This window comes from Larimichthys crocea, chromosome XXII (genome assembly GCF_000972845.2).
Source record: "Larimichthys crocea isolate SSNF chromosome XXII, L_crocea_2.0, whole genome shotgun sequence".
Classification (NCBI taxonomy): Eukaryota; Metazoa; Chordata; class Actinopteri; family Sciaenidae; genus Larimichthys; species Larimichthys crocea.
This window is the reverse complement of record NC_040032.1, coordinates 8,506,982-8,530,499: the sequence shown is the minus strand read 5'-3', so window position 1 is coordinate 8,530,499 and position 23,518 is coordinate 8,506,982. Positions and strand designations below refer to the sequence as shown.

The 23,518-nt window shown below is 48.4% G+C and overlaps 3 protein-coding genes across 9 annotated transcripts in view; all 3 read left to right on the top strand.

Moving 5' to 3' along the window:
• The window catches only part of abcg4a (ATP-binding cassette, sub-family G (WHITE), member 4a), a 28,623-nt gene extending 27,313 nt beyond the window's left edge, over nucleotides 1–1,310 (top strand). The window contains exon 17 of the mRNA XM_027273843.1: nucleotides 1,291–1,310. The gene's annotated coding sequence lies outside the window, so the exon portion shown is untranslated. The remainder of the gene's footprint in view (nucleotides 1–1,290) is intronic.
• On the top strand, nucleotides 573–6,279 carry LOC104934511 (histone acetyltransferase KAT5). Of its 2 annotated transcripts, XM_010750193.3 has the most exons (16): nucleotides 573–692; nucleotides 770–836; nucleotides 1,665–1,733; nucleotides 1,822–1,958; nucleotides 2,139–2,207; nucleotides 2,290–2,466; nucleotides 2,903–3,073; nucleotides 3,160–3,234; nucleotides 3,568–3,630; nucleotides 3,785–4,033; nucleotides 4,406–4,495; nucleotides 4,580–4,720; nucleotides 4,797–4,890; nucleotides 5,092–5,251; nucleotides 5,333–5,414; nucleotides 5,500–6,279. In XM_010750193.3, exons 1-16 carry the CDS (start codon nucleotides 663–665, stop codon nucleotides 5,632–5,634), a joined length of 1,809 nt encoding a protein of 602 aa, XP_010748495.1. In that variant the 5' UTR covers nucleotides 573–662; the 3' UTR covers nucleotides 5,635–6,279. The 2 variants fall into 2 exon arrangements, with proteins under 2 accessions (XP_010748495.1, XP_010748497.1); XM_010750195.3 differs by lacking the exon at nucleotides 2,290–2,466.
• A 2,738-nt stretch (nucleotides 6,280–9,017) lies between these two features.
• sipa1 (signal-induced proliferation-associated 1) overlaps nucleotides 9,018–23,518 on the top strand; it is a 24,999-nt gene continuing 10,498 nt past the window's right edge. For 2 of the 6 annotated variants that reach the window (XM_019278067.2, XM_019278070.2), the window contains exons 1-4: nucleotides 9,646–9,820; nucleotides 19,918–21,358; nucleotides 21,608–21,732; nucleotides 21,811–21,999. In XM_019278067.2, the coding sequence (XP_019133612.2) occupies nucleotides 20,248–21,358; nucleotides 21,608–21,732; nucleotides 21,811–21,999 (1,425 nt within the window). In that variant the 5' untranslated portion in view covers nucleotides 9,646–9,820; nucleotides 19,918–20,247. Of the gene's footprint in view, nucleotides 9,189–9,645; nucleotides 9,821–19,181; nucleotides 19,398–19,419; nucleotides 19,781–19,917; nucleotides 21,359–21,607; nucleotides 21,733–21,810; nucleotides 22,000–23,518 lie in introns of those variants that run through there. The other 4 variants (XM_027273841.1, XM_019278068.2, XM_019278069.2 and 1 more) reach the window with 4 other exon arrangements.

The window sequence follows — 23,518 nt, the reverse complement described above, 5'->3', positions numbered from 1 at the left end:
TGCATGAACGTTGACTCCAGTGTTCAGGTTGACATCAGTGCTTCTGTTTCTGTTTCTGTTGTTGGTCTCCTTGAAAACATGCTTAAGGTTAAATAAATGGACGTACCACTACACTATTTTGTTTCTTTGTTTTTTAGATTTTGGGATAAACTGCTGCTTTTTAGTGAAATGAAAATTATTTCTCAGCACTGAGTGGTCACAGAGCTTCAAATAGATTGCACCAGCAGCCAGGTGTGCTCTTGGGGTGCCCAGGTGGAGCCTGTAATCTGATTCAGCTTTGATTTACACTCAGAATTAGATTTGAACTCTTTATTGATTATTGATTATATGTGCATGTATTAGCTGGACGAGCTGTAACATAGCTCAAAGATCAAAATGCAACTGAAATGTAAGAGTAAACAATGTTTAATAAGCATTTTGAATGGAGGTCACACACAGTGAAGCTGGTGGATGAAGCATTAATTAAATAAAATATATTTTTATTCACTAAAGTCTTCGTCCAGGTGGATTTTTCCCGCCTTTTGGTGAAAACTCCTCGCTTCTTTCTTCCGGGTTCGTTTTTTCCCCCGCGCATGCGCAGTGGGCCCCGGCGGGCACCATCTCGCCGCTTCTTTCATCTCTGACGTCACCGGCATTTTCCCACAACACCCCGCAGCTCGCAGATGACGAAGATGGCGGACAGCTCGTCCTCGGTGAGTTTTCCGTTTCTTCTTTAAATTCTGAGACTCTGGCGCGTGACCGGCGGGAACTGACGGTGTGTGTCCCGCAGGTGGAGATCGTTGAGGGCTGCCGCCTCCCGGTGCTCCGGAAGAACCAGGAGCACGAGGACGAATGGCGTAAGTATTGTCCGGTGCTAGGCTAGCTGCTAGCTGCTGCTCTCGGCCTCCGTTAAACCGTAAACACGTCCGGTAACTGCTCCGGTAACGGGGCACGCGGGCAGCTGCGTGACGTCAAGGAGTTTAGTTTGAGTGTTTATTCACACACCTGTACAGGTGAGCACGGCTGAGCGCGCCAACTGACAGGTGTTTAAATATCAGCTGATGAATGTTTACAACTGCACGAGCTGCTGACAGCTCACACACACACACACACACACACACACACACACACACACACACACACACACACACACACACACACACACACACTGTAACACATACACTGTAACACACACACACACACACACTGTAACACACACTGTAACACACACACACACTGTAACACACACATACACACACTGTAACACACACACACACACACTGTAACACACACACACACACAGACAGACAGACACACACACACACACACACACTGTAACACATACACTGTAACACACACACACACACAGACACACACACAGACACACACACAGATACACACAGACTTTATTTTTGTAATTAAATATTTTTGTTGAAGTGTCGTCACGTGTTTACCTGACAGGTGTGACATGACTCATCAGGTTAACAGAGTCATGTTCTTCACTGAAGCTCACAGAATACTCAGATTACATGAATAAAGACGTTTAAACCATGTTTGTATTTATTTAAATACTTCAGCTCATTAAAGATTCATTAAAGTTTATTTCAGAAAGTCCTGACAAGTATAGAAACACAGACAGACATCAGGCTGACGATGATTAAGATGTTTGAACTTTTTATTTTCAGCGCTGGCAGAAATCCTGAGTGTGAAGGAAGTGTCAGCGAGGAAACTTTACTATGTTCACTACATCGACTGTGAGTATGAGTCTGTCATCTGCTCGTTAGTGTTTAAACACAGACATGTCAGCGAGTGTGTGTGTGTGTGTGTGTGTGTGTGTCTCAGTCAACAAGCGTCTGGACGAGTGGGTCACCGGAGACCGGCTGGACATGAAGAAGCTTCAGTTTCCAAAGAAAGAAGCGAAAACACCGACGAAGAACGGACTGCCGGGCTCGAGGCCGAGCTCGCCGGAGAGAGAAGTGGTAAGACTTTAACGAGGAGCAGTGACGTGAGACCTCGTTAAGAGTTCTCCTCACTGTTAGATCATCATCCATCATCTCCTGACCTGATCTGTCGCGACTCGTTAAATGATCAGCTGATCCTGTTGGTGTGTGTGTGTGTGCGTTAACCGCCTGCCTTCTCTTCCTGTGTGTTCGATCCAGAGGAAGAGTCTAGATCTCACCGTGCAGCCGGCCACAGCGCCCTCCAGAGGCAAAACCCTGCCCACACCGGTACTCACTGACTTCTCTTGTGGAAATGACTGCCGCTTGTTTGAACCTGGTGTTAACATGCTAACATCTTGTGATCATACAGCTGTCGGGTCACGCTGAACTGAATCCAGATATAAACAACCATGACCCAAAAAAAGAAGATGATGATCCAGTCGTGCAGATCACATCTGGAAGTGCTTTGACACACAGTGTGTCCAAATGTTTGTCAGGGGTTTGCACTGGACTTGTCAAGCCACGTTTCAGCTTCAAATCTGTGAAGGTAGCCGGTATTCTGTGTTTGTGTTGTGACCTCCTGACTGATGATTGTGAGCTTTCATTATCTGCAGACGTTAATCACCAAACCACTGAAGCAGCTAACGATTCGGACCGCTCATCGAGGCGGTCGATGCGTGTTAACGGGGTGAAAACTCCTTTAAAGACACATTTGAGCTGCGAGTGTAACCCAGTGCAGCTGCAGCTGATCTGTGTCTGTCGCATCTTAATACCAGGTTTGAATAGGCTGTAATCTGTAATCTGAGTTTAACCTGGAGACTCATGAACACTGCAGGTAGTCTAAAGTAATCATCTGACTGGATTTGACACCACGTGCGTCTGGTCTGGCTGGAAACACAAAATCATGTTAGAAGAACAAAAATTCAGTGTGTGTGTGTGTGTGTGTGTGTGTGCCGCCTGTCTAACACGTTTGTCTGCTGCAGAAGAGGAAGGTGGAGGCCGTCCCCTTGGCGACTCAGGTATCCCCGGCCACCCCGGTGCCGTCCCTGCCAAGTTCAGCTGAAGCCTCTCAGGCGTCTGTTTTTCCTGCTGTGAGGGAGACGAACACCTTCAAGACCCGAGAGGACCACGAGCAGCTCGCCTCGCTCACCACGGTGACTCTCACTCCTCTTCAGCTCGTCTTTCACTTCAGCTCGCTATTTTTAGTTAACGAGTCTTTATTCTTCCTTTCTGCCGTTAGAACGGCACGGCGCGACGACTCGTCCCATCGCAGCCCGGCAGGAAGAGGAAGGCGAACTGTGGAGGAGCCGACGAGGTGAGAGACGCCGCGTCATCTCGTCTGAACACGCAGATGTTTTCATGTTTCTGATTTGAGCTGAGTGTGTTCAGATTTATTGATCCTGTTTGAACTGGTTTGATCACGGACACGTAACACAGCAGTTAGGCTGAAACTAAACGAGGCAGAAAGTTTCAGTCGCTCGGCTGCTGCAGACTCGTCGATGTTCTCGGCAGGTTGAAGGTCTGTCAGACTGACCCGGAGTCTGCAGCCTCGCTGCTCGGCCTCTGATCAGACTTTGACCTTCCCTCAGTCACTGCGGTCGATCTCTTTAGTTCTCTTTAGTTTGTGTATCTCTGTGTCTCCTGCCAGATGATAAAGGTTTTGCAGTATAACAACCCGCAAAGTGCCAGTGTCTTTCTGCCACCACCAGAGGTCTGTTTGATTTCCTGTTATTGTGTTTGTGGGTCCAGTCAAAAGACCCAGACCCGCTTTGACTGGATGTGTAACATTTAAAGAACATTCAAATACATTTAACAAACTCAAGCACACCCAGCGTGTCTCATGCCGATGTCTTCACCTCCTCCAGGACTCCCAGGACAGTTCAGACGGCATCCCGACCGCGCCCCGCATGACGGGCAGCCTGGTGTCCGACCGCAGCCACGACGACATCGTGACCCGGATGAAGAACATCGAGTGTATCGAGCTGGGACGCCACCGGCTGAAGCCGTGGTACTTCTCTCCGTACCCGCAGGAGCTGACCACGCTGCCCATCCTCTACCTCTGTGAATTCTGCCTCAAGTACCTCAAGAGCCTCAAATGTCTGCAGAGACACCTGGTAAGACGCTCGCTCACCTTCTTCTGACCTCTGACCCCCGACCGTCCCTCTGACCTGACCTCTCACCTCTGACCACCCCTCTGACCTCTGACCGTCCCTCTGTCCCTCTGACCGTCCCTCTGTCCTCTGACCGTCCCTCTGACCGTCCCTCTGACCCCCGACCGTCCCTCTGACCGTCCCTCTGACCCCTGACCGTCCCTCTGACCTCTGACCGTCCCTCTGACCTCTGACCGTCCCTCTGACCTCTGACCACCCCTCTGACCGTCCCTCTGACTGTCCCTCTGTCCTCTGACCGTCCCTCTGACCGTCCCTCTGTCCCTCTGACCGTCCCTCTGTCCTCTGACCGTCCCTCTGTCCTCTCGTCTCTCGCAGACTAAGTGTAATCTCAGACATCCTCCGGGCAACGAGATCTACCGTAAAGGAACCATCTCGTTCTTTGAGATCGACGGCAGGAAAAACAAAGTGAGTGCTGAGTCATGTTTCTCCTCTTGGCGTGTTCTCGCCTCGTCATGTTTCACATCAATAAACGTGTCTTCTGTTTTTCAGACGTATTCCCAGAACCTGTGTTTACTCGCTAAGTGTTTCCTCGACCATAAAACTCTGTACTACGACACAGACCCGTTCCTCTTCTACGTCATGACGGAGTACGACTCCAAAGGCTTCCACATAGTCGGATACTTCTCTAAGGTAGACGTCGGCTCAAGTCACAGCTCGTGAACGCTCCTGCGTCCAATCAGAACTGACCTCTTATGTTTGTGTGCAGGAGAAAGAGTCGACTGAAGATTACAACGTCGCCTGCATCCTCACGCTGCCGCCGTACCAGCGGAGAGGCTACGGCAAACTGCTCATCGAGTTCAGTGAGTCAGACGTCAGGAGAGATGTTAGAACTTTAAATGAGTCCAGCTCCTGCTAACGAACTGTTCTACATGTTCTCTGTGTGTTCTCTGTGTGTTCCCTGTGTGTTCTCTGTGTGTTCTCTGCGTGTTCTCTGTGTGTTCTCTGTGTGTTCTCTGTGTGTTCTCTGTGTGTTCTCTGCATGTTCCCTGCGTGTTCGTCAGGTTACGAGCTGTCCAAGGTTGAGGGGAAGACGGGGACTCCAGAGAAACCTCTCTCTGACCTCGGTCTCTTGTCCTATCGCTCTTACTGGTCTCAGACCATCCTGGAAATCCTCATGGACCTGAAACCGGACAACGGCGAGCGACCACAGATCACCATAAAGTACGTGAGCGTTAATCTGAAGCTGTTAACGAGGTCTGTCTGGACGAGCTGCAGTCTGATGATTGATGTTTTAACCTGCAGTGAGATCAGCGAGATCACGAGTGTGAAGAAAGAAGACGTCATTTCAACGCTGCAGTACCTCAACCTCATCAACTACTACAAGGTGAGACACAGAGCTCAGACCTGCAGGGATAAACACAGCATGACACACAGAGGTCCAAACGTGTCCGCCTTGTCTCCGTCTGCAGGGTCAGTACATCCTGACGCTCTCAGAGGACATCGTGGACGGCCATGAACGAGCCATGCAGAAGAGACACCTGCGCATCGACCCAAAGTGTCTTCACTTCACACCGAAAGACTGGAGCAAGAGGGGCAAGTGGTAGAGTCCGACCCGGTTCTGAACCCTCCACCGACCGGACCGGACCGCTCGGTTCACAGACTGACAAACGAACGGTGGATCAGAGAATGGTTCTTCACTCCACATGCTTTTATTGTGAATATTCAGTATATATAACAGACTGTGGGGACCCCGCCAAAATAAAACCCTTCTGCTGTGTCAGGTTAACGACCGGCGCTCGTTAAAGCGACACGGCGTCTGTTGAATATGTAAATGAAACATAACGAGTAATTCATGTGAAGTCCAGAAGATTTAATTTCACAAAGTCGATGACGAAACGCGTTAGCTTAGCACGTCAGTCGACCAAAGTGTCCTCGCGTAAACAGGAAGTGATTTCAGAATAAGACACCTGCAGATTGTAAACTAAATGAACTTTAATTTGAAAGTTCCTCTGAACAGACAGACGTCGCTGTGGTGGATTCAGGTTCACCTCTGACAGTCAGTCTTCTCGCTCTGTAAATGTGATGTACAGTCTTTTTGTTTTTTACTGCGTGTAAACGGACGAACAGGCGTCCGCGTGAGTTTGTGTTTGATGTTTACAGTCACGATGTGCAGATTTATCTTTAATGACACTTCACAGGAAGTTTGAACGTTTGATATGAGAAGAAAAAAAAAAACATCTTTAAACACATCAAAGTGTTTCTGTGTTTTCATTGGCTGAGGGAGCTGCAGGTGTTCACAGGTAAGGAAGCAAACAGGTCAGGTGTGTGTTCCATATTTGATCCAGACGAGCTCAGTGTGTGTGTTAGGATTATTATTCAGTCATGTTTGTAAACAGAAATAATTAGAAACACTTCTCTATGATCAGAATCAGATTTATTACAAAGTAAAGAATAAACAAATAAAAAATAGAAGATAAAAATTCAAATATTAAAAATAAATTAAATCAACATGTTCTGAAATGAAAGCGCTGCTGTGCAGAAATGTTCATGTATGAGCAGAGTGCACAGAATATTATAACAGTTCAGTGTGACGTCACTGCAAACTACAACATCAAACTGAATATTTAGGTGTTGACAAAGAGACCGTGTGTGTGTGTGTGTGTGTGTGTGTGTGTGTGTGTGTCTGAGTGAACACAGTGGAAGATACGAGCTTCACAGGTACACAAACATCTGTAGACAGAATAAATCTGATACAGTGGTGTTATGAACATCAGTGTGATCATATAGATAATAATGAAGCAGGTACACCTGTACAGTCACAGCACCTGTTTGTGATCAATAAATCAAATGAATTGATTAAACAGTGATCCAGTCTGCTCAAACTCAAATAAACATCCTGCCTCAGTGATGGAGGAGTTTACCTGACCGACAGGTGCAGAGGGTCAGAGCCAGCTCACAGGTAGATGTGAGACTTTCGTGTCCAGCTTCACCTATACACGAGGACAGAACCAGGTAGGTCTGATCAGGTGTGTGTCAGGTGCACCAATTAACCTGTTTGTGAATATTTCTGTGGATTAATGAGGCCGGCACACACACACACACACACACAGACTGTCTCTGTCTCTGTCTCTGTGGACAGACTGTCTCTGTCTCTGGCCTGTCTGACGGTGAGTTTGAACGAGCTAACGATGCTAACTGCTGTTAGCTCAGTTTAAACATGTTTTACAGAAGTTAAAATATGTTTAATAACGTTTAAAATATGTCGATTTAAAATTAATTAGTTCAAATTTCATATTTTAAACGTTTCAAACGTTTTTAAATGTTTTAACTGGTGAGTAATATTAGCTAGCTAACGAACACGTTAGCTCAAAACACGTCAGTTTAAAATGTTTAATAATGTTTAAAATATGTTTAATAACGTTTAAAATATGTTTAATAACGTTTAAAATATGTTTGATAACATTTAAAATATGTTTGATAACGTAAAATATGTTTAATAACGTTTAAAATGTTTGATAACGTTTAAAATATGTTTGATAACGTTTGAAATATGTTTGATAATGTTTAAAACATGTTTGATAATGTTTAAAATATGTTTGATAACGTTTAAATTATATTTAATATAAATATACGATGAGATAAAAAAATGAGCTGTGCTGTATAACTTATATATTTATGACTGTCTAATGCAACATTAATTTAACATTAATTTAACAGTTAAAAATAGAAAGTGTAATATTAGTTAACATTTTAACGTTTGGCTAACGTTAATGTAATGTCACTGTTAATATTACGTTAACGTTAGGTTAATGTTAGGTTAACGTTAGGTTAATATTAGGTCAATATTACGTCAACGTTAGGATAATGTTAGGTCAATATTACGTTAACGTTACAATAATGTTAGGTCAATATTACGTTAACGTTAGAATAATGTTAGGTCAATATTACGTTAACGTTAGGTTAACGTTAGGTCAATATTACGTTAACGTTAGGATAATGTTAGGTCAATATTACGTTAACTGTCTGAAGTTTGAAGGTCACATGATCAATAATCAGTTGAACAGCTGATCCATCTTTAATTTTATTATCTTTATATTTGAGTTCTTTATTTCTTTTCTTTGTTTATTGATTAATTTCAGCTCGTTAACATCTTCTGCTTCTCTTTGATTGTTTTTTAAATATTTATCTTTTTTTAAAGTTAATTAATCACCTTTAATATCTTTAAATAATGATTTACAGCTTCAAACTGAGCATGTGCAGACGGTCGTCTCCACCAGGTGTCACTGCAGCGCAACGATGGAGCAACAGACACACCAGTAAGACCACACACACACACACACATACATACACAGATACACACACACACATACACACACACACACATACATACACAGATACACACACACACATACACACACACACACATACATACACAGATACACACACACACATACACACACACACACATACATACACAGATACACACACACACATACACACACACACACATACATACACAGATACACACACACACATACACACACACACACATACATACACAGATACACACACACACACACACTGTAACACACACACTGTAACATACACACACACACACACTGTAACACACACATATACAGATACACACACACACTGTAACACACACACTGTAACATACACACATACACAGATACACACACACACTGTAACATACACACACACACACACTGTAACATACACACACACACACACTGTAACACTAACATACACACACACACACACACACACACTGTAGCACTAACATACACACACACACACACACACACACTGTAACACTAACATACACACACACACACACACACACACACACTGTAACACACACACACACTTGTTTTGAAGTAAACTGTTTGCTATCATCATCTGTCTGTTTTTATGTTTCTTATCTCATCAGGACACACACACACACACACACACACACACACACACACACTCCTCCACCTCCACCCCACCCCCTCACACACCATCCCCTGACCTGCTAACACACACACACACACACACACACACACACGGCCATCTGGTCGGCCGGGTCGAGCCTCCGCGCGGTCGTCGGGGGTGACGGTGGCGGACCCCGAGCTGTCCTCTCCATCCACACTCACAGGTATGTGTGTGTGACACGCTGCAGGGGCTGATGGGAAATGTGAGCTCCACTCTCATTGTTCTGGAGCAGGTTGTGTGTTTGTTGTGACTACAACACACACACACACACACACACACACACACACACACACAGCCTTTATCTCCGCTCTGCAGAAACATCTTCACGTGTTCATACGTGTTGTTTAAATCAGCTCCTTTAAATGTAGTTTGTGTTTCAGCCTCCCTCTGATGAGGAGGGGGGAGGAGAGAGAGGAGGAGAGACAGAGGAGGAGAGAGGGGGGTGGGCTCTGCTGTGATGTGAATGGATAGATTCAGAGCAAGGGAGAGAAAGAAGAAGGAGGAGGAGGAGGAGGAGGAGGAGGACGGCACAAATCAACCTGCCTCTTGACTTTAACAACAGAACAGAGGAGCCGGCTGATCGGGAAGTGTTCGCTCGCTCGGCTGCTTTCATTTTATTTTTGGACAGAGGAAGAGAGCAGGAGGAACTGAAGGAGGAGGTGGAGGTGGAGGAGGAGCAGCCTCACCGTGGAGATAGATAGCAGAAAAATGCTGTCATGGGGAGAGGAGGGGAGGGAGTCGGCAGAGAGGAACAGGATGGAAGCAGGCCGGGTGGAGCGCAGCTGAAATGTGGAGGTAAGCCTTTTTTCTCCTGGCGTCGTTCATGCACACCGTGTGTGTGTGTGTGTGTGTGTGTGTGTGTGTGTGCCACATACCGCTACACACACACACACACACACACACACGCGCGTATGAAAGAACGCTCGTCACATCAGGTCGGCTCTTTGTGCTCACGCCGTTTACACGCCACAGTGAAGGTTTGAACCTTTGTCGCATTTCATCCCCGGCCTCCTCCTCCTCCCCCCTCTCCTCCCCCTCGCCTCCCCCTCCTCCTCCACCTCTCCTGGCTCTAGCCCCCCATCATCTCGCTCGTCCTCCCTCCATTGTGCGCTCCTGCCTCGTGCAGGACGCTGCCTTATGACATTGTGGAGGAGCCGCTGTGAAAAGCTCGCGGCTGCAGGACGGAGGGATGAGGGCAAGGTGGAGGAGGGAGGGGAGGATGGAGGGAACAAAAAGAGGATTTCTGTGAAGGACAGATCAGTCTGCGGCGTGCAGGCAGGCGAGGGGGGGTGATGATGTGCACAAACAATGATGGTGTTAGGGTGGTGTTTTCAAGGTGGCACAAAATAAGGGATGCAGTCAGACCCCCACCTCCCTCCACCCCCACCCCCGCACTAATTTAGGATGTGTGTTTACGAGGCGTTTGATGGAAAGAAAGACAGGGATGGAGAGCCAGGGGGTGGAGGTGGTGATGGAGGCGAGCAGCAGCTTATATAAGCCCCCCCCCCCCCCGTGGTCGGCTCCTTGTGCACCATGGCGTTCACCGTGACAATAAAACGCAGCTCGACCCACGAGGACTCCAAGTGACTTCATCGAGTTCTGCACGGCGACACTGACGGAGGGCGGGTGGTGTTTGTCAGCTGGTGACTGGTTAACTTCACTCAGACTCCTTTAAGTCGTCGTCCTCGAGTCTGCAGCTGAAACAAGGACGTTTGATTTGTCGACCGTCAAGTTTGACATGTTGGACTGAAACGTCTGTAACGTCCCTGCAGGAGGACTCAGGCCTCTTCTTCTTCTGTGGTAATATTCCAGGTTGAGTAGGAGGCAGCAGCGTCAGAGGACTCTTCAGTCCATCGGCCTACTTTTATTTCCTGCAGCAAACAAGAACCCAGAGAGTGTCATGGTGCGTTCAGGTTCATGAGAACATCGTGGTGCGTTCAGGTTCATGAGAACATCATGATGCGTTCAGGTTCACATGAACATCATGGTGTGTTCAGGTTCATGGTGCGTTCAGGTTCATGAGAACATCATGGTGCGTTCAGGTTCATGGTGCGTTCAGGTTTATGAGAACATCATCGTGCGTTTAGGTTCATGGTGCGTTCAGGTTCATGGGAATATCATGGTGCGTTCAGGTTCACATGAACATCGTGATGCATTCAGGTTCATGATGTGTTCAGGTTCATGAGAACATCATGGTGTGTTCAGGTTTACATGAACATCGTGATGCGTTCAGGTTCATGATGTGTTCAGGTTCACATGTACATTGTGGTGCGTTCAGGTTCACATGAACATCATGGTGCGTTCAGGTTCACATGAACATCGTGGTGCGTTCAGGTTCACATGAACATTGTGGTGCGTTCAGGTTCACATGAACATTGTGGTGCGTTCAGGTTCACGTGAACATCGTGGTGCGTTCAGGTTCACGTGAACATCGTGGTGCGTTCAGGTTCACGTGAACATCGTGGTGCGTTCAGGTTCACGTGAACATCATGGTGCGTTCAGGTTCACGTGAACATCATGGTGCGTTCAGGTTCATGTGAACATCTTCATGCGTCGTCCTCAGAGCGTCGCCGTCGGTCGGCTGTCTTCACGAGCACGGTGACTTTGAGAGTCAGACTGAGGCGTTGCGAGGTCACCGGGCAGATTTGTGCTCCGGGCTGAGCGTCGGATCGCTCCTCCATCATTTTGCAGGCTCCCTGTGGGGGCTCAGCGAGGGAGGCAGTTGGTCAGCCTCTTCTCATCGGGTGGATGGCAGGATGCTGCTGGATCCTCTTAGCCTCCTCCCATCCTGTCTGTGGTGGCCTCTGGTCTAAATGTGAGATCAGACCTCGTGTAGCATCACAGAATAAAACAGTTTGACATGAAGACGTCTTTAAACAGCGGCTGAGGAGTCAAACTCAAAGATGAGTGACAGTCAGTGTCCGTTAGAACATGTGAAGCTGCTTCACGTCATCATGTGCTGATATATTTAGACTCCGTGTTGTAACTTTCTGAAAAACACAGTGAGCTCCGTTATGTCACACATACATTACAGCATGAGGCGGTGCAGTGGCTCCTTCTCATTGTTCTCGCTGCTCTTACAGGACGAGAGCACTCGAGGCTGTTCAGAGCTGAACCACGTCGTCCTCACGCGAGTCAAACAGGCGGAAAGAATCGGCGCTGACGTCCTCGTGAAGGATGTTACGCTGTGAAACACGCTGCAGATCATCAGCGCGTTTATTTCAGACTCTGTTGTGTCACAGGCGTCAGGAGGAAGTTGCAACCTCAACTGTTTCATTTCGGCCCTGATGAAGAAGTGAGAGCAGTTTGAGGCTGTCGAGTCCTTACCGGGTCAAACAGGCGCCGCACACCTGAGACCAGACCTGAGACCAGACCTGAGACCAGACCTGAGACCAGGAGACGTTCTGCCACACTCCTCTTCCTCTTCATTATTTTAATGAACTTTATACTTGAGTACAAACGGCGTTGAAGTGGCCGTGGGCAGACTCTGACGAGGTGTGAATCGAGCATTAGTGCACAGTAGTAATTCCCATGATGCACTGCAGCGTCCTTCATTCAAAGGAAGCCACAGACCTACAGAACACGCTCAGAACATCAGAACCCGGCCCGCTATCATCGTCGTCACCAGCGCAGGCTGCTCGTCTTTATGTAGGTCAGAGCCGCCGTGTGAACCGACCACGGCCGCCACGAAGAGACAGGCTGCAACCTGCAGCAACTTCTCATCGCAGAGGGGACAGAACGTTAGCACAACGTTTGTTTAATGTTTGAATTCAACCTCACTTCAACAGAAACAAACACTGAAACTCCAGATCAGAAGAAAGCTCTGTAACCAGGACCAGGCTGAGAACCAATCATGTGTGTCGTGATGTTCAGGCCTGCAGACAGCATCGAACACAGGACGAACACTTCCAACAACCATCGTCTGTGAACGCATCGTCCAGTCCAACTCTGTCCTCTGAGCACGATGCATGACGGGTAACGTGTGACGTCTCATTAATGCTGAAGCATACGTTCAGGTTTAGAGCAGCACAAACAAACCTTCATCTGCTCTGAAGTCTCAGTGTTTGAACAGACCCGAGCTGAGCCGGTGCCGCTCCGTTTGAAAGTGTCATTCAGAGAAACCGCAGTCGACTTTCTTAGTTTGTGTCGGCGCTGCAGCCATTTCACGGGCTCGGCTCGGTTTGAGCAGACAATAGGGACGGTGAGGAAGCAGAGGAGGTCAGCGTCTCTTCCTGCTGTTAAAGAAATATTCTGTTTTCACTGCGGACCGAGCAGGCGCAGCAGAACTGGACCTGGACATGGTGACGCTGAGGGTCAGTTCCTTTTCGTTTCATCGGCGTTCACGGCGGGACAGCTGCTCTTCCTGTGGCTGCGTACCACATGTATGAAGCTTTCATAGAGTCAGCACAGTCACACACACTGAGGTGTATTTTCAGATACACAGGAAGTGGCACAGCACAGTGTCGATGTCATGGCAAACATGTCAAACAATAGCCCGAGCTACAGACGGTACTTTCTCCAACGCAGGTCACGGTCCAAAACAATGGAGCTTAAATGAGTCTGAGAGGGCATCGCTCTGTGCTATTTATTACAAGAGGAAGTGACTTTTTAATATGGACAATGCTATAGGAGGCTGAGCGTACTTCCTCTTTGTATTCACTGAAGGGAGGAGGTTCATTCATTGCTCATCCGCCATCAGTGAAAATAAAAAACAAACCGTGTTTCTGGCGACCAAAATAAAGAACTGAAACTGAAGCCGCTTCTAAAAACAGCCAGTTTACTGTAAGACAGTGAAGCTGGAGGTCAAGAGAGGTCGACACACTGATATCGCACTGAGGCCGTGCTGTTATACTGAATATCAGCACGTTACGTGCTGATATTCAGTATAACAGCACGGCCTCAGTGCGCTGTTGCCGAGCAACACATTGCTAGTGTCTGTGTCTCTAGAGTGATGTGTTGTTACAGATATTTCTTAAAGGGGCAGGGTTTGAGATTTTAAAAATGCTTTGTGCATATATTAAAGAATATCACACTCGAGGCCGTGCTGTTATACTGAATATCAGCACGCAGCGACTCCTAGATAATCACAGCGTGCTGATATCCAGTATAACAGCACAGGGAGCTTTAGTTCACTTTAATTCTGGAACGTTCTGTCAACGCTACAGAAACACTAGTTAAGTATGATAAGGTTGTCTGAATGTTAGTTATTGGTTGTGTATTGATTGCTGATCAGGTTTATTATCAGCTGATGGATCCTCGTGGGTGTTTGTGGTGCAGTTTAACGTAGATGTGCACAGACAGACTTGGACTCGGACATAAATCAGATCATCTGGTTTGCCGTCTGCACCCTGACGGTTCGAGAGTGGACAAGGGAGCAACCAGCCAATGAATAATTAACATCCTGGTAACCCTCGCCCCCTTTAGCCCGGCCTCATTAATAATTAATCAGGCAGAAGACTTATTTTCAATGTTTGAAGGACACATTTAAAGACGACAGCTCGCCTTGAGACGGATTTGATTGTGTGTTGATGAAGCTCGGTGCTGCTGCTGAGCTCAGAGGGAGCTTTGACCTCCACATACGTCCACAACAAGAGCTCCATACAGCCGGGCCCACGCACACAAAGCCCGCTTTCATCTGGACCAGGCATTTAACATTTACATTAGCTGGAACAGTTCCCTCTGGAGCTGCTCCTCTGAAACACGGAGAGAGGAAGTCGCATCATCAGGCTGTGACATAACTGACGGGAGATGCTGTGAATAACTTTGGCAGTGTCACCTTGAAGTGTCGTGAAAACATCATTAGCGCTCTCGTAGTGATGGTACATGGCGTGTAATATTTAGGCAGCAGCAGAGGAATGAATGATTATGAGCGACAGCATCAAACTGCAGCTCACAGTCACTCTGCTCTGTCGCTGCAGTGACGCCTCAGATCTTCTGAGATTCTTCAGGGGAGACGCTCTTCACCGCGTCGAGGCGGCGGCCTCGCGTGGCGACCTCTTTGCTCAGCCTGACGTTTGCAAACGGTTTGAATGAAACGCAGAAAAAACCCAGAAACAGACAGAGTGCTGCAGCACCATCCACTTAGCAGCCTCTGGACTTGGCCCAGTTCGCTGTCCGCAGTGTGGTGAGGGTGGAGGGGGGCTTGAGGACGCCTGCAGCGAGCGGCGGGCTTCACGATGAACTCATTTTCTGAATCACATCCAGCCACATTAATACACATCCGCCTTATTAAAAGCATTGCAGCTCAGTGTCACAGATTCTGCAGCAAAGCAGCGATGCAACCCGAGCCAACGTAACGGGGCAGCATCGGGTCGATACCGAGAGTGAGACTGAGCCAGGCTTTAAATTTCCCCAAATCAATCTCTGTTAGGACTTGATTTAGACCCTGTGGTTAAGAATCGGCAAGGCGGCTTTTAACTACGAGGACGGGCGCCGACAGTGCGGCGGAAGACTGAGAGACTGAGAGACTGTGAGACTGACAGACTGTAAGACTGACAGACTGTAAGACTGAGAGACTGTAAGACTGTAAGACTGAGAGACTGTGAGACTGTAAGACTGAGAGACTGTAAGACTGTAAGACTGAGAGACTGTAAGACTGAGAGACTGGTTTAAAGTGAAGGAACATACATGTTACAGGACAGTGTCTCTGTGTCTTTATAATCTGATGTGACGTCCCTGCAGACTGTCTAAAACCTGGACGTAGTCTCCGTGACGTCCCCGCAGACTGTCTAAAACCTGGACGTAGTCTCTGTGACGTCCCTGCAGACTGTCTAAAACCTGGACGTAGTCTCCGTGACGTCCCCGCAGACTGTCTAAAACCTGGACGTAGTCTCCGTGACGTCCCCGCAGACTGTCTAAAACCTGGACGTAGTCTCCGTGACGTCCCCGCAGACTGTCTAAAACCTGGACGTAGTCTCCGTGACGTCCCCGCAGACTGTCTAAAACCTGGACGTAGTCTCCGTGACGTCCCCGCAGACTGTCTAAAACCTGGACGTAGTCTCCGTGACGTCCCCGCAGACTGTCTAAAACCTGGACGTAGTCTCCGTGACGTCCCCGCAGACTGTCTAAAACCTGGACGTAGTCTCCGTGACGTCCCCGCAGACTGTCTAAAACCTGGACGTAGTCTCCGTGACGTCCCCGCAGACTGTCTAAAACCTGGACGTAGTCTCCGTGACGTCCCCGCAGACTGTCTAAAACCTGGACGTAGTCTCCGTGACGTCCCCGCAGACTGTCTAAAACCTGGACGTAGTCTCCGTGACGTCCCCGCAGACTGTCTAAAACCTGGACGTAGTCTCCGTGACGTCCCCGCAGACTGTCTAAAACCTGGACGTAGTCTCCGTGACGTCCCCGCAGACTGTCTAAAACCTGGACGTAGTCTCCGTGACGTCCCCGCAGACTGTCTAAAACCTGGACGTAGTCTCCGTGACGTCCCCGCAGACTGTCTAAAACCTGGACGTAGTCTCTGTGACGTCCCCGCAGACTGTCTAAAACCTGGACGTAGTCTCCGTGACGTCCCCGCAGACTGTCTAAAACTGGACGTAGTCCCAGCAGATCAGACTCTGTCTTTAAGTCTCGGTCTCTGTGGTGTGATGGTGAGTTTGTGGTTCAGAGGTCGCTCACAGTTCTGCCTCGTACAGGACAGACACAGCTGATGGTCTCTGGTTAAATATCAGTGATGTGACGTTATGAATGATGATGGTGTTCATCTCTGAGTTTCAGCAGCTTCAGAACAAAGAGCTTCCCGTTCTGTTCTTTTGTTTTTTACAGCTGCTCTCACCAAATGATCCGTTCACGATGATATTAGTGTTGGTTTAAGCCCGGCTGATATCTCCTCAGACTCTTCAGCTGGAGAACGTTAAGCCGGTTCTGAATCATTGATGTGTTTTTCTTTTTGGTTGTTTAAATGACAAAGCGTGGCCACGTCTGTGTTGGGAGGATGTACCCTGACATTTAAATTACAGCTGAGAGTTTAGACTAACAATGAGTTCTCCAAACAGCGAAGAGGCCGGGTCACTAACCAAGCTGCAGTTCCTCTTTGTACTTCCACGTGAAGGTGTGACACACTTCTGCACAGAGGACGCCGGTGTGCTGGTTTAACTGTAATCAGGACTCGACCCTGATTCACAACATCTGAGAAACAAGTTAAGAACTCAAACACGTACATAACTGATCTGAGGTCTGCGCCTCCTCACAGCTTACTGTTCAGTCAAGCCAACAGACAACCTAAAAACAACCTAAAGACAACCTAAAAACAACCTAAAAACAACCTAAAAACAACCTAAAAACAACAAGAACATTTAGATCAGTTTTCTTTAAATAAGTCAGGATCAGGAGGGACGGGAGCTCGAAGCAGATTCTGAGACAATTACAAGTCAAATAAAGACAGTCTTACAGTCTCACAGTCTCTCAGTCTTACAGTCTCTCAGTCTTACAGTCTCTCAGTCTCACAGTCTCACAGTCTCACATTCTCAGTCTTACAGTCTCAGTCTTACAGTCTCAGTCTCAGTCTTACAGTCTCAGTCTTACAGTCTCACAGTCTTACAGTCTCACAGTCTCACAGTCTTACAGTCTCACAGTCTCAGTCTTACAGTCTCACAGTCTCAGTCTTACAGTCTCACAGTCTTGTAGTCTCACAGTCTTACAGTCTCACAGTCTCAGTCTTACAGTCTCACAGTCTTACAGTCTCAGTCTTACAGTCTCACAGTCTCACAGTTTCACAGTCTCAGTCTCACAGTCTCAGTCTCAGTCTCACAGTCTTACAGTCTCACAGTCTTACAGTCTCTCAGTTTCACAGTCTTACAGTCTCACAGTCTCACAGTCTCAGTCTTACAGTCTCTCAGTCTCTCAGTCTCAGTCTCACAGTCTCACAGTCTCACAGTCTCAGTCTTACAGTCTTACAGTCTCTCAGTCTCACAGTCTCACAGTCTCTCAGTCTCACAGTCTCACAGTCTTACAGTCTCTCAGTCTCACAGTCTTACAGTCTTACAGTCTCACAGTCTCAGTCTCACAGTCTTACAGTCTTACAGTCTCACAGTCTCAGTCTCACAGTCTTACAGTCTCTCAGTCTTACAGTCTTACAGTCTCACAGTCTTACAGTCTCACAGTCTTACAGTCTTACAGTCTCTCAGTCTCACAGTCTCACAGTCTCAGTCTCACAGTCTTACAGTCTTACAGTCTTACAGTCTCTCAGTCTCTCAGTCTCACAGTCTCACAGTCTCTCAGTCTCAGTCTCTCAGTCTCAGTCTCACAGTCTCTCAGTCTCAGTCTCACAGTCTTACTGTCTCTCAGTCTCACAGTCTCACAGTCTCAGTCTCACAGTCTCAGTCTCACAGTCTCACAGTCTCACAGTCTTACAGTCTCAGTCTCAGTCTCACAGTCTCACAGTCTCAGTCTTACAGTCTCTCAGTCTCGGGTCGGTATAAATCATCGGGGGGCTGGATTCCACTCTTAAAGGTGGCACTGGACCGGTTGCTATGGAAACAGGCTGATTCATGGAGGTGGAAGTTCGGTTAGTTGTTGGATTTTCAAAATAAAAGTGAAACAGGATGATGAAGATGATGACGAAGGTCAGAACGTGAGCCGGGTTTGAGCGTCGGCAGCTCCGGCATCGAACAGGCGGCACACAGAGGACGTCTGAAGTGACCAATCAGAGACGACCACAGACTGTAACTGTTTGATTATTATATCAGTCAGTATATCAGTTTGACTTTAAATTAAAATGATTAAAATAAATAACAGAAAATAATGTAAAGTTCAATTCATTCAGGTTTTCTGAGTCATCTCGTTTGTTTGAACGACGTCACGTCTCCAAACTCGAGCTCACACAAACATTCATACAAAACTCAGCTGGCTGCAGCACGTCACACATCACACCTTTAAATAACACACACACACACACACTCATCAGCGTCAGTGAATCTCTGATAACGTCTGACGGTGACGAGGTCTTTGAGGCGTTTCACGTTAATCGAAACGTCTGAGGAGAGAACAGACGAGGAAAGGAAACAAAGATTTTGTGTGACTTCCTCAATTCATGGTGTGTGTGTGTGTGTGTGTGTGTGTGTGTGCGTGTGTGTGTGTGTGTGTGTGTGTGTGTGTGTGTGTGTGTGTGTGTGTGTGTGTGTGTGTGTGTGTGTGTGTGTGTGTGTCGCTCTCTGGTTGCACCGCTGCACCTGCTCTTTCAGGCTGCATGCACGAGCGAGGAGATGCATGTGAAACAGCTCAGACAGGAAGAAGCAGCCTCGCTCTCGGCGAGCGCCACAGAAAGGTTTCAGCTTCAGTGTCTTGACGTCAGTTTGGTCGCGGTGTGTGCAGAGTGTGCAGAGTGTGCAGAGTGTGCAGAGTGTGCAGACCGAGGCTGAAGCTGCTGCTGGTAAGTCCAAACTTTAAATGATGCGTCGCGTCGGGCAGAAAAAGGGAAGCAGACTTCTTCTGTTTGGCACAGAGATGTTTCCTTGAACGAGTCCGAACCCCCTCGTGATGTCTCCTAAACAACGTCAGATGGTTTTTATTGTTTGAACGCCGTCGCAGGAAGCTGTGTGTGTTTGTGTTTTTGTGTGTTTGTGTGTGAGACATTTATTCCTCTTGTATGTTGGCACTCCGTCAGGAAGCCCCCCCCCTCCTGTCCTTTGTTAATGCTGTGCATTGTGAGCGTGTGCAGTGGCGTGGATGTGGCGAGTCAGACGTGGAACTATTTTGGGAAACTTTGGAGCGGAAAGTGTGTAAAGGAAAGAATAATAATGAAAACACGCGGAGGTACGAGGCATTACTCAACGATACAGCACGTCACAGCCGCTCGGCGCTCGTTTATCTGAGCGCTGCGCAGCTGTCGATGAGGACGATCGCAGCGTGGGCGAGCAGTGAGGTTAAAATGTGTGTTCTGTTTTGTGCAGGTGGATCGAAGGATCGGACCGACAGGGACGCAGCGAGCACTGAAGAGTGCAGACGGACGGATGCCATGTTAGCCGGGCTGAGAGAGGACACACATTCAGGCTCCAGTGATGATCAACCAACACACACATCTGCACATCTGGACGGACACACAGCTGCACGATCGCCTTCATTTCCACCTGAGAACTCGCTGACGGAGGTGTGAATGAGGACTGGATCCGCTCTTTCATCTTTGTTTCACACCAGCACCACAGAGACCAGGACCCGGAGTCCTGCCCGGAGCAGCAGAGCACTCTAAAGACCGTTGGACTGGCGTCGGGCTCTCAGGCACCATGCAGTCAGACGACCTCTTCATCCGCAAGTTTCGCCGGCAGAACATGCGGCCGCCCGTTGCCACCGTCAACTTTGAGTCCAAGCGGGAGGCGGGGGTGGTGGAGTGGCCCCCGAGGAGGGAGGGCGACGGAGCCGACGGAGACAGCCTCACCCCGAGCCGCGTGGGGCTGAACCTGAGGTCGGTGGGCCGAGGCCACATCATGCAGAGGAGTAACAGCGACGTGACTTTAGGAGATCTGGACTCATCCGGGAAGGCGGGCGGTAAGACGGCTCGGGCGGCGGGCGAGAAGGCAGGCGCCGGGTCTCAGGGCGACTCTGGCCTGCTGCTCCACAGAGAGTATGGCAGTCTGTCCTCACTGGAGAGACAGACTCAGGCCCAGGAGGCGAGCACAGACGAGCAGGGACCACTGAGTCCGAACGCCCTCCGCTTCAAAGACCCATTCTTACTGTTAGGACTGCAGGAGAACCTTCCAGAACCCGACGGCTTCTTCAGAGGTCTGTCTGTCTCTGCAGGAGACTCCCCAAAACCTGCCAAGCCGCCTAAACCTGAAGGTCTGAGCAAGAAGAGCAAACCGGTGCCCCCTCTGATCCCTCAGCCGGGTCCGTATGACAACATCGGGGGCGGCGCCTGGGTGAGGAACTTTGCCCACTACGACGTTCAGAGCATCCTGTTCGACCTCACCGAGGCGGCCACGAACAGAGACAGCATCGGACGCAAAAAGAACATCACCTCGGGGGCGTCGGCCGCCTCCCAGCTGCGCCCGCTCTCCCAGGCCACGCCCTCCTCGCCCGCACAGGGTGGGGGAGGCAACGGGGGCAACGCCGACGACCCCGAGCAGTCGCTGCTCGACGAAGGCGACGGCAACGATAACGAGCTGCTGCTCAGCTGCCCGCACTTCCGCAACGAGACGGGGGGCGAGGTGCAGGTCGGTCTGGATCGATCTCAGGGGAGGCGTGGGCTGTGGTCCAGCCTGCGGACCCCCAACGATGCGGTGTCGGTCCTGGAGGAGCCTCGAGAGAGTCACGTCCAGCAGCAGGGCAAGAGCAACTACTTCATCGAGCACGCCGACCTCGGAGCGCATTACTATCGCAAATATTTCTACATGAAAGGTACGTGCAGCGAGTCACCTTTAATTTCTGCTGATTGTGTTGCAGTCGATGCAGAGAGTAATATCACAGGGAAAAATCAATGCCTGTCCAGCTTAATGAAACGAGGACGGACACTGTGGTGCTATTCAAACATGGATTAACAATCACAGCTCGGATCATTCAGGGAACCAAACGTGAGGAGGTCAGGACGGTTGTATGGAGGGCAGCCCGACTCCTCTGTATTCTAACTCAGCTTCTTTCTCATCACAGAGCATCAGAACTTCTTCGGCATGGACGACCGCCTCGGCCCGGTGGCCATCAGTTTCCGCCGCGAGGAGAAAGAAGGATCGAGTGGAGCTCAGTACAACTGCAGAATCATCTTTCGCACCACAGAGGTAAACCTTCCCCTCGCCGGGTTCACTTCAGTTCAGTGTGTGTTGATGTGATGTGATGAATGTGACCCGTCCCCTCAGATGAAGACCCTGCGAGGATCCATCCTGGAGGAGTCGGTGCCGTCTGCCGCTCGCCACACGACCCCTCGAGGCCTTTCCCCCAAGAGGCTGCTGGAGTTCATCATGCCCGAGCTGAACCTGCACTGCCTCCGCCTCGCCTCCAACTCCCCGAAGGTCCGCGACACCCTGCTGAAGCTGGACGAACAGGGGGTGAGTACGGCCGACACTAAAGATGCTGGATGTGTCAGACTGAAAGCTTTTCAGGACGTCAGGCAGTTAAAAATATCAGCAGACAGCTCTTTAACAAAGGTCAGAGTCTGAAGACTGATGATCACCTCCTGCCCACAGACATTAATCTCAGCGTTTAGACGGGACAGCAGCTACTACACCTCTTCTACTGTATATATACACCATACATACACATATCTCCTCTCTACGACTGCTTCCTGCATGATTTTCATTTCTTTATGTAACCAGACGAGACATTAAGAAGGATTTCTCATCTACATTAAACAAAACAGACATGAAACAGTCACAAGTATCATTCATCAGGAACTCAGTTAGGAAGCGATTGAGACAATTTGTCCAGTTTCTTGTAACAACTCCCAAAAAATCAGCGGCAGCAGATGGGATGAAAATAAAAAGAATGTGATGGATTTAGGAGCTTTGATTCGGATGTGAGAAGAAGACCAAGTATTACAAGACAAGTTAAGATCAGATCGACTTCATTGACCCCACACTGGGGAAGTTCAGCTCGTGAACACAAGGTGGATCAGAAATTGCTCTTTGCTCTCACGAGTTGAAAGCCGTCCAGAGTTAGCAGCTGTTCCCAAGTGTAAATGGGTCACCCGATGTTTCATGAAGTATAACGGAAAGGTACTAAAAATACCCAAACTACAGAGAACAGGTCAGAGCCGACGCCCACGCAGCGCCTCTGTTTTATATTTTACAACTATTGGCTGCAATAACTGACGTAAGCAGGAGGATCGAGAAGAGTTTGTGTCTGTGCACGTCGGTCTATGAACTCAAAGAGGGAAGTCATTTCAACAATCCTGGTTTGAAACAGCAGATGAAAAAGAGGAACTGAGTTTTTGTTTCATGTTTTCTGTTCAAGGTGGACGGAGACACAGCAAACAAACCACGACTTTAGTGTTCGCAGCGTTAAATAAGAGATGAATGAAAAGCTGCTGTGACACTTCACCCTAAAACAATAAACTCAATCAAATGATTTCATCACTGCGTCACGAGACGAGCTGCGATATATACGACTGTATCATCAGCGTATGGACGAATATCAGGGTTAATAACTTTAAATGTATTATACGCACAGTCGCACATCACAACCACTCACCCCTACACACACTTCAGAGTCACCGGTTAACCTTCAAGTGTTTGTGGGAGGTGAGAACATGACGTGCTAACCACTGCACCACGAGCAGTTTAATTCAGATCTGTGTCTTTATTCTCATGAATGTTTAATGTCCGCTGCTTCTTTAACCCATAAGAACCCATGGTGACACCAGTGTAACAAGCACATTGAATGTCCCAGACTCTTCTGTATAAAGCTTTATGTCTGATCTTAACTCATTAAGTCCCTAAGTCGCATTTATGTAACATCCTGGTATGATGACCATGTGACAGTCATGTGACTGTGACAGGAAGTGACCTCTTCAAAATGGTGGTATGGCCTGTGCGCTAAATTCAATGTAGCAGCTAATTCCAAGAAGCA

Bases quoted from the DNA above. Each gene is read 5' to 3' on its own strand.
- LOC104934511 (XM_010750193.3), top strand. From the start codon at position 663: ATGACGAAGATGGCGGACAGCTCGTCCTCG. The intron at 3,235-3,567 runs GTGAGAGACGCC...GTCTCCTGCCAG, and splicing joins ACTGTGGAGGAGCCGACGAG to ATGATAAAGGTTTTGCAGTA. The intron at 4,034-4,405 runs GTAAGACGCTCG...CGTCTCTCGCAG, and splicing joins AATGTCTGCAGAGACACCTG to ACTAAGTGTAATCTCAGACA.